Raw genomic sequence first — 11356 nt, forward strand, 5'->3', positions numbered from 1 at the left:
TTAGGCTATATGTAATTTAATGATAATACAGGATTTAATTGTATACTGATTTTAAAAAAATAGTTTAAGAGTGAATAATTCAGCATGAAAATAATATATATTTGTTAATAATAAGTGTGTGTTTGTATTAAGTTATTAATAATAAGAAGAATAAGAATAACTTATTGGTCTGTGTATATTACAAATATAATGCGAACTAATACAGTGCACCCACTCTCAAAACAGATGGTTTGTCATGCTATTGGAAATCATGCAATCATGCATCACTTTAAAATTTTGTACATGCATTTACTTTGTTAATCAAATGAATTATTAAAAAATAAATACAATTATTGTTTAAAATAATTTTTATACTTACCCCATCACCTTCCCTCAAATTCACCCTATTTCATTTTAAACATTTTATTTCAAAATGTAAAAAAATTAACTTTATTCTAAAGCAACAACAACTTTGAAAAATGATTTAACAAATACATAAAACATGGGATAAGAATTTATTGGGGCATGTGTAAGTCCACTCTTCAACTATAACTATAGGGTAAATCAAATAAAGCTGACTTTTGATTAGCAATATAAAAAAAATATTAAATGCATTCATTTAGCCTAAGTCGAATACAAATAACCAGTGGAATGAGAAAATATTCTCTTTTACCACAGGCATTTGTCTCACATTATTTTATATTCACTTAATGACTATTTTGTCTTCACTTTCGTGATCAACCTAGTAAAGGAAATATCTCTTAGTAACTCGTGACGTTGAACATGTACAGAATAACGATTGGCTGGAATTTTAGAGATTATTTATAAGGCGTGAGCAGAACGATTTCACCAGTTCACAGGAGACAACTGAGGTGTCTGGTACACATTAAGTAATATTTTTACGGAGATATTTTTCTGAAAGGAGGCAAGCGCAAGGATGTGGCCCATACTGTTTTTGCTACTTGGAGCTCATCTTGCCTATGCTGGTAAGAAGATTAGTTTAATTTGAGTATAGCCTACCAGTTGTTGTATGATTGCTTTTTAAGAGTTCTTCTGTTAGACTTAAACGGACCTATTGAACAGCCTATATGAATCAAAGTTTCAAAAAACACTTTTTCAGAAATGTGTATATTGACGTATTTTATACATGCAGGGTTTATACTGCCTATGCTTTTGACGCATTTATAGGCTTTATCCTAAAAATCATAGGCCTACTACTTTGAACGTATCTTGAAAAAAAAGATTGTCTATGACATTATATTTTGATTAAATTACAGTTTACAAAATGTAGCCTACTTAACCATAATAATAAAAGTAATAATAATAATAATAATAATAAACAATGTTAAAGAATAACCGTATTGCGAAAATGGAGAAAAGGAATTGCAGTGTAGGCAAATAACAGTTATATTTGTTTGTTGGTTTGAGTTTGAAAATGTAGGCCTAAAGCATATTCTAGACTAGAGCGTGCTAGTCTGTTGTATTAGGTCAGTTTCATTTCTGACCTAAGAAGCGTTTTTCTACCCAGAGACCGATGACGACCTATTTGCTAAACTCTTTAAATGTCAGGAAATAGGCGTATAAATACTACATTAAATGCCCTATATTCTAAACCATTGTATTTGTTTTATTGGACTGTATTGGCATCACAGTAAATAATTAATGAATGTATGAAAATGGCTTTTTGATGTACGCTACGTAGCCTATTCATGCGTGGCCTGGAAATAATGTGGTGTTCAGTTAAATCTGAGCGGCCTTCTTGCAAATACTGGGTTAAATTGAAATTAATGCAATCACGTACCGAGAAAAAAAAAATCATTATAAAAGAAATGTTATGGTCGGGTCGGGTGTTCATCAGATGAGTGTTTCTATGAGTGTACTGTTTGCGTTAATTCACAGTATAAATCATGATTCTGTTTGGTGTCAAAAATTAAACCTGCATTGCACATACGGTACTACCCTACTACCTTTTCCCCCAATAAATTACTAATGTGGCCACAAGGGGGGCTTGAAAATATTAAAATGTATATAAATAAAAACTAAATCGACATATAGTTTTGCATATGTTTGTACATAGCTAGTACATGTTGTAGGGACTTTTTCATCGCACCAATTCTGTAAAGCTGCTTTGATTCGATACTTTTTGTAAAAAAAAATAAAACACCATACAAATATATTTGAATTTAATTAAAATGTTTCTGTTATATTCTAATATTATGTAGTATATTCATATTAACCTTTTATAGAAAAAAAATATACATTGTTAGCCTGTTACAAAGTAAATATTTCCCTAATATTTTTAATAACTTGTGCATACATGCATGATCCCTGCTGTCTAGATAGCAAAATGTTTCTTTTCATACAATGTTTTTGTTTCATTGCATCTTTTGTGCTTTGTGCTTATGGTTGCTCAGACTGAATGTATTGTCAGAAATACATGCTTGTATCATTTCCCTTTACACACTGTAAAAACTTATTAGTTGACTTAAAAAAGTAAGGAAACCTCTTGCCTTTAAAAATGAAACCTAATGTCTAACTGAAAAAATTAAGTTACGTTTACCTGAAATATCAGAATTACACAGACAATTAAAAATGACTTAAACAAAACAAAACAAAAATGGTGTGGTCACTTTATGTTGGTAACTTAAGCTAATTATATTTTAATTACAGAACAACGTAAAGCTACGTAAATTCAAACTAGTTAAACTTTAAGTCTCCGTTACCAAAAACTTTATTCTTGACTTATTTTCAGCCACAAGTACAATGCTGCATTAGGGGTTCAGTCCCTAAATGACTGGCAGTCCCAATGCTAACTCTCAGAGTGCATTGTGGTATTTATAAGTTACTTGTTTTGTTGGACTATTTTTTGGTTTTATTTTACAATTTTGTGTGCTGTCTTTGTTGTCCGTATTAACAAAACATAGAAAGCAAATGATTGTTTTGTAATGTTCAAAGTCTTATTAAAAGTAAGTTCAGCATGCTAATTGTTGATGTCTTTGTGTGACACAATTAATGTCACTTGTAAGATATTATTATAATTGGGCGGATTATATTAAACCCATTAATAGCTTGATGTTTCACAATAGTATGAGGTGTATTATAAAGGAGCTAGCAGAACAGCTTTAATTTATCATAACTTTATCACCATATCAAATGTGGATTGGTTGATGATTTATTTAATTTATTTGTCTTTGAAAGCACAAATAACTGTGATTTATTTTAAAACTTTTTCACTGATAGAATGAAAACTAATAAAAGAAGTTCCAAGTGCACAACCAAGGGAACAATGATCACCATAATGTTCAAACAAAACTATTTTAGGGAAGCAATATCAATTTATGAAGTCAATTCCTAGGTTTGGTCTAAAAAATGTCAGTTGTATTGACAAGATTTACTGAAATTTATTGAAAATTGACACCTCACAAACTTCTTTTGCTTGAATTTGATGTGAAACTAATTGATCTTAACTTGGGTTTCTGAGTAATAAATGTATAGTATACAAATAATACAGAGTAGATGTTTACAATTAAGCATCACAAATTGTTGGACAACTTTTTAAGTCCAACTAAAGTGTTAGTTTTAACTTCCAGTGTTAGTTAACATTTGTGCTTCAGGAAGAAATATATATGGAACATTTATGATTTATTTAGTATTTATTTATTGCTTAAATTTCAGGCAAGCATTTCCACACTGTTATCTACACAGCAACTAAGGGGATGCCAGGTTTTCCAGAATTCGTGGCTGCAACAATGGTTGATGGGACACAGGTCAACTACTATGATTCTGAGATTAAAGAAGTTATTCCCAGACAAGACTGGGTTAGAGGAGCTGTGGATGAACAGTTCTGGCAAAGAAACACACAAATTCGATCAAATATGCATCAGGTGTTCAAAACCAACATAAATACCGTAATGGAACGTTTTAACCAAACACAAGGTAAGATTCTCATTTGAGTCCCCATAAATTCTCAAATTAACTATTATCTTGCATGTTTACACATTTGTTATGTTATTCTGATTTCTCTTAATGTCTGTGAACTTGATTTCCTGAAAGCAATTTGCCAAGGGCCTGCTAACAGACTCATAAGGCTCTTGCAGCAGCATGATTTATATGAACTGTATAGGAATACTGATATTCAAACAACAGTATAACATTATGTGTACAGTATGTTGTTCACAGTCCTTTTTCTTGCATCCAAAGACATTTCTATTTTCTCAATGGTGTTTTTTTAGAGCGAACATCGGTGGTAACTAGGTGGTGATACCTGGTTATGCTTGACCTGAAAAGTTTGAGAAGAAAAACAGTTTTACTAGTCCTTTTCATTATTATGCACAACCAAGCAGACGCTTTACCCTGATACATACATTTACTTTAATCACTTTACCACCCATGAACAATTACAGTTAGGTCCATATATATTTGAATACTGAAACACTTTTCATAATTTTGGCTCTGTATGACACCAGAATAAAATTAAAATTAAAAGATCTAGATGAAATTGAAGTGTAGACTTTAAGCTTTAATTCAAGGGGTTGAACAAAAATATAACAAAAAACGCTTAGGATTATTTTTATACACAGTCTCCCCTTTTTTAGGGGCTCAGATGTAATTGGACAAATAAATATAATCATTAATAAAAAGTAAAAAAATATATAATATTTTGATGAGAATCTTTTGCTGGACCTCATGGACTTCACCAGAGACTGGGTTTCTTCTTTGTGATGCTTTGCCAGGCCTTTACTGCAGCTGACTTCAGTTGTTGTTTGTTTGTGGGTCTTTCTGCTTTTAGTTTTGTCTTCAGAAAGTGAAATGCAGCTCAGTCGAGTTGAGATCAGGAGATTGACTTTGCCATGGCAGAAAAATCCCCTTTTTTACCTTCAAAAACTCCTGGGTTGTTTTTGCTGTATGTTTTGGGTCATCGTTCATTTGTACTATGCAGCGCCACCCAATCAACTTAGCTCCATTTGACTGAATCTGGGCAGAGAGTATATCCCTATACACTTCTCAATTCATCCGGCTGCTTCTGTCCTCGGTCATCATCATCAATAAACACCAGTAACTCAGTTCCACTGGAAGCCATCATGCTCCTGCCATCACACTGCTCCACCATGTTTGACAGATGATGTATGCTTTGGATCATGAGCTGTTCCAAGCCTTCTTCATACTTTTTTCCCCCTGTCATTCTGGTACAGGTTGATCTTAATTTCAGACGTCCAAAGAATGCTTTTCCAGAAGTGGTCTAGGTTTTTTAGATGTTTTTTGGCAAAGTCTAATCTGGCCTTGTTTGTACCTTGTGGTGAAGCCTCTGTATTTGCTCTTGTGAAGTCTTCTCTTGATTGTAGACTTTGACAGCGACACACCTACCTCCTGGAGAGTGTTCTTCTCTTGGCTGGATGTCTCTCTGATCATCTCATCACTGTTGTCCTCCGTGGACGTCCAGGCCTTTTTATGTTGCTGAGCTCACCTGTGTGTTCTTTTTTTTTCTCAGAATGTACCAAACTGTTGATTTGGCCACTCTGAATGTTCCTGCTATCTCTCTGATGGATTTGTTTTGTCTAACAATTGTCTGTTTCACTTAATGGAGAGCTCCTTTGACCGCATGATGTTTGTTCACAACAACACCTTCCAAATAATCCAGATGTACTCCAGATACTTGCACACACGGAAACACACATGCGCTAACATTGTTAGCACTACTCTGACAATTTTATCAGTAAAATAGTTTAGCAACTTAAAAGCTACATGACATTCAGGGCCAGAGTGGGACTCGTTTTCAGCCCTGGAGTTCATGCCTTATATAACAAAATAAAAACGAAAAAAATATTATTGAACTAAAATATATTATACTGATTTGACTGAAAATAAAAATATGTGAGCAGAGATGCTGTAGTTGAGATGAAAATATTAGAAAAAAAATATATTATTTTCGATGGGATAAAAAGTGATAATTATTTTGGCATAAATATTAATTAGTACCATGAAATTATCTCAAAATACAAAACTAAAAAAGAAAAAATATTATGAAACAAAAATATGTTACATTGATTTTACTGAAAATAAAAATATAATAAAATTTCAGGTGTTCAAACTTCAAACTTTTAAAAGCAATTAAAATTTAAAACGACTTCAAACTTCACGTTTTTTAAACGGCTTTCTCAAGAAACATAACGTTTATCTTGACAATATTTTTAATCTCGTTCTTCTTCTGTGAGAAATGAACCGGTTCTGCTTCAGAAACAGAGGAGAAGAAGTGAAATGTGTGAACAGATCTGCTTCAGATGAGATGAAAATAGTATAATTGTTTTATTATTATTATTATATTTTCGATGTGAAAAAATTTATCATCATTATTGCATAAATATTCATTAGAGCCATGAAATTCTCTCAAACTACATAATAAAAAAGAAAAAAATATTATTGAATAGAAATATATTACATTGATTTGACTGAAAATAAAAAAAAAGTTAAATTTCAGGTGTTGAAACTTCAAGCTTTTAAAAGCGATTCAAATGTAAAACTACTTCAAACTTCAGGCTTTTTAAACTGATTCTTAAGAAACTGAAAGTTAGTCTTGACAATCTTTTGAATCTAGTTCTTCTTTTGTAAGAAATTAACTGGTTCTGCTTCAGAAACAGAGGAGAAGAAGTGAAATGTGTGAACAGCTGCTTTAGACGAGAGGAACATATTAGAAAAAAAAGTATTATTTCCGATGGGAAAAAATGTATCATTATTTTGGCATAAATATTAATTAGTATCATGAAATTCTCTCAAAAAGCAAAATAAAAAACTAAAAAATATTATTGAACAAAAATATATTACACTGATTTGACTGAAAATAAAAATGTGTGAGCAGAGATGCTTTAGATGAGATGAAAAAATATTAGGAAAAAAAATTATTTTCGATGGGAAAAAAAGCGATCATAATTATTGTGTAAATATTAATTAGAGCCATGAAATTCTCTCAAAATACAAAATTAAAAAAGAAAAAATATTATCAAACTAAAATATATTGCATTGATTTTGCTGAAAATAAAACAAAGCTACGTTTCAGGAGTTCAAACTTCAAGCTTTTAAAGGCGATTCAAATGTAAAACTACTTCAGACTTCAGGCTTTTAAAACTGCTTCTCGAGCAACAAAGTTAATCTCGACAATCTGTTGAATCTCCTTCTTCTTTTGTAAGAAACGAACCGGTTCTTAACTCCCTGAATTAGCAGCTAAAGCAGCACCAGACCAGCGCTAACCCACATAAACCAGTCTAAAGCTAGACTTTCACGAGGTCTTCATTACTTCACGAGCTCCAGAGAACACAACACTGCTGTGACTCAGAGATCATTTCATGAACCCGGCCTAGCCCACACAGACGAGCAGCCGCTATAAACCCAGGTCTGAGCTGGGCTTTCAGCTGGACTTTCAGTGTTTGTGATGAAGAATGAGCTGTAACGAGAAGCTCCGAGTCTCAGAGACACACTGAAGCCAGTGAAGAGAGACAGAAACACAGACGGATCCGTTCAAATATCCTTTCATTTCAAATCAAATCAAGAACCAATCAAGAAGCCATAGCTGTGATTTTCCCCACTTAAGCCGCGTTCACACCGAGCACGATAACCATAACGATATACTTCTAAAAGTCCTTCTCGATATTAAAGAACAGCCGAGTCCACAGCACAACTATAACGGTAACGGCACAGAGGAACGATATCGTGATCGCTTTCAAAACGCTTTTCTCCAGCTGATGAAGAATAAAACTCTGACAGCCAATCAGAATCCACCCTGCTGTCACGAGCTGGAGGATTTAAAGCGACAGACGCGCGCGCGCTTACAATAAACACACGATATATCGTCGCTGCTGCGGACGCTGATATCCTGATCTTTATAGCTAGCGCTCTCGGTGTGAACGGGGCTTTAAGCTGATGAATTAGTTTATTATTTCATCTTTTCTAACTGACAGAACGTGGAAACGGCCGAATCTGTTCAAACTGCAGCTGAAACTCGACTGTGAACACATTCAGATGTGAACACGCACACGTCTGTGTCTCTGAGCGCAGCGCTAGCAGCTTTCTAAACGATGAAGCTTTCAGACGAGGCTTTGTCAGAGCAGCGTCAGCGCCGATCCTGATGAGCGTCGTCTAGTTTTGCTCTGAGATCAGTCAGATGCAGTCTGGGGTTGATTTTAATATCATGCTCACGTTAGAGATGCTGCTGTCTGCGGACGAGAAAACCGTGCTTTATATGTTTCCATCCACCCATTTCTATGTGCGTTTTGGGATATCGCATAAAAATATAACCGCTGGATGGAAACGCCAAGATGCGCATAAACTTATGCACTCAATAAATTCTTATCCGGTTAGAAAGCATTCGCATAAACTACGACGGAAACACTTTTACCGAATAATTCCTTCGTGCGCGTCAACAAAGACGTGTGGCTTTGTGATCATAACAAAAGTGATCATAATTAATGCATAAATATTAATTAGAGCCATGAAATTCTTTCAAAATACAAAAGAAAAAAGACAAAATATTATCAAACAAAAATATATTACATTGATTTTGCTGAACATAAAACAAAGTTATATTTCAGGAGTTCAAACGTCAAGCTTTTAAAAGCGATTTAAATTTAAAACTAAATTTAAAATGAGATAAATGCGTTTTGTTTTTTCGATGGGAAAAAAATTGATCATAATTATTGCATAAATATTAATTAGAGCCATGAAATTCTCTCAAAATACAAAATATAAAAGAAAAAATATTATGGAACAAAAATATATTACTTTGATTTGACTGAAAATAAAAAAATAATACAATTTCAGGAGTTCAAGCTTCAAGCTTTTAAAAGTGATTTAAATTTAAAACTGCTTCAAATTCCAGGCTTTTTTAACTGATTCTCAACCGACAAAAAGTTAGTCTTGACTGTGTTTTTAATCTGGTTCTTCTTCTGTGAGAAATGAACCGCTTCTGCTTCAGAAACAGAGAAGAAGAAGTGAAACGTGTGAACAGCTCTGCTTCAGACGAGATGAACATATTAGACTTTTTATTATTATTTTCGATGGGAAAAAAGTGATCATAATTATTGTGTAAATATTCATTAGAGCCATGAAATTCTCTCAAAATACAAAATAAAAAAGACAAAATATTATTGAACAAAAATATATTACTTTGATTTGACTGAAAATAAAAAAATAATACAATTTCAGGAGTTCAAGCTTCAAGCTTTTAAAAGTGATTTAAATTTAAAACTGCTTCAAATTCCAGGCTTTTTTAACTGATTCTCAACCGACAAAAAGTTAGTCTTGACTGTGTTTTTAATCTGGTTCTTCTTCTGTGAGAAATGAACCGCTTCTGCTTCAGAAACAGAGAAGAAGAAGTGAAACGTGTGAACAGCTCTGCTTCAGACGAGATGAACATATTAGACTTTTTATTATTATTTTCGATGGGAAAAAAGTGATCATAATTATTGTGTAAATATTCATTAGAGCCATGAAATTCTCTCAAAATACAAAATAAAAAAGACAAAATATTATTGAACAAAAATATATTACTTTGATTTGACTGAAAATAAAAATGTGTGAGCAGAGATGCTTTAGATGAGATGAAAATATTAGAAAAAAATTTGTTATTTTCGATGGGAAAAAAATGTATCATTATTTTGGCGTAAATATTAATTAGTACCATGAAATTCTCTCAAAAAGCAAAATAAAAAACAAAAAATATTGTTGAACAAAAATATATTACACTGATTTTACTGAAAATAAAAATGTGTGAGCAGAGATGCTTTAGATGAGATGAAAATATTAGAAAAAAATTTGTTATTTTCGATGGGAAAAAAATGTATCATTATTTTGGCGTAAATATTAATTAGTACCATGAAATTCTCTCAAAAAGCAAAATAAAAAACAAAAAATATTGTTGAACAAAAATATATTACACTGATTTTACTGAAAATAAAAATGTGTGAGCAGAGATGCTTTAGATGAGATGAAAATATTAGAAAAAAATTTGTTATTTTCGATGGGAAAAAAATGTATCATTATTTTGGCGTAAATATTAATTAGTACCATGAAATTCTCTCAAAAAGCAAAATAAAAAACAAAAAATATTGTTGAACAAAAATATATTACACTGATTTTACTGAAAATAAAAATGTGTGAGCAGAGATGCTTTAGATGAGATGAAAATATTAGGAAAAAAATATTATTTTTGGTGGGAAAAAAATTGAACATAATTATAGCATAAATATTAATTAGTGCCATGAAATTCTCTCAAAATATAAAAGAAAAAATATTATTGAACAAAAATATATTACATTGATTTTACTGAAAATAAAAAAGTTACATTTTAGGTGTTGAAACTGAGCTTTTAAAAGCACTTTAACGTAAAGCTGCTTTCTTTAGTAGTGTTCAGTGATTGTTTGTCACCTCATCGATGATCAAATGAACACTCATTCATGTCACTGATGGTCTGATATTTGCTGCTGTCTGTGTTGTCTTGTTCTGCTTCTGTTTGGTTCACTGTGTTATATCTATTGTGGTTCAGTGGTTTAGTCACAATTTTGTTGCTGTTTATTTTTTCACAATTAAATGAAACTGAACAATTCTGGTTCTAAGACACAGATCTGATGCAGTAAATAAGTCACCAGCTGCTCAGACACATTCAGTCAGTGAGGGAGTGGTTAAGTCAGACTGATCATTAACACAGTACAGTACAGTTTGATTTGTGTGTGCTCTTCTGTGTAACCGGTGTAGATGTCACAATAGAAATCATGTTGTCTGTTTATTGTCTTTTCTTTCTCAGCACCTGTTCTTGTTCTCTTATCATAATACATTTAGTCAGTAAACTCACAACTCAAATATTACTAAATTATTATTAAAATTTAGAATGGAGGCCAAAAAACTAAAATAACGTCAGTCAGATTTATTTGATTCTGAGTCAAACATGTTTCTGACTGACTGATGGTTTTATTCTGACTGTATTAATTGATAATTCATACATTCAATCTCTCTCTTCTTCAGGTGTGCACACATACCAGGAAATGTACGGCTGTGAGTGGGATGATCAGACTGGAGCAACAAATGCATTCAAACAGTTTGGATATGATGGAGAGGACTTTGTGTCTCTGGATTTTAAGGAGCTGAGATATATTTCTCCAGTGCAGCAAGCAATCCCCAGTGTACAGAAGTGGAACAATGACAAAGGCTTGATTGAGATTAACAGAAATTACTTCAGCACTGAGTGCATCGAGTGGCTGAAGAAGTATGTGCAGTATGGAAAGAGCAGTCTGCAGAAAACAGGTACATCAGATCTTATCCAGCTGTGAAAATATGAAAATATAGCCATACATGTTTTGTTAAACAGTCTTCTACTCTAGAAATCACTGTAAAA

General features: G+C 32.5%; 1 protein-coding gene across 1 annotated transcript in view; it reads left to right on the forward strand.

Moving 5' to 3' along the window:
- The first annotated feature begins 883 nt into the window (after positions 1-883).
- LOC107574271 (class I histocompatibility antigen, F10 alpha chain-like) overlaps positions 884-11356 on the forward strand; it is a 23860-nt gene continuing 13387 nt past the window's right edge. Inside the window, exons 1-3 of the mRNA XM_016260720.1 lie at positions 884-965; positions 3655-3915; positions 10987-11046. Of these exons, the coding sequence (XP_016116206.1) occupies positions 917-965; positions 3655-3915; positions 10987-11046 (370 nt within the window). The 5' untranslated portion in view covers positions 884-916. The remainder of the gene's footprint in view (positions 966-3654; positions 3916-10986; positions 11047-11356) is intronic.

The sequence above is a fragment of the Sinocyclocheilus grahami genome, unplaced genomic scaffold, assembly GCF_001515645.1.
Source record: "Sinocyclocheilus grahami isolate Dianchi unplaced genomic scaffold, SAMN03320097.WGS_v1.1 scaffold2166.1, whole genome shotgun sequence".
In the NCBI taxonomy this organism is placed as follows: domain Eukaryota; kingdom Metazoa; phylum Chordata; class Actinopteri; order Cypriniformes; family Cyprinidae; genus Sinocyclocheilus; species Sinocyclocheilus grahami.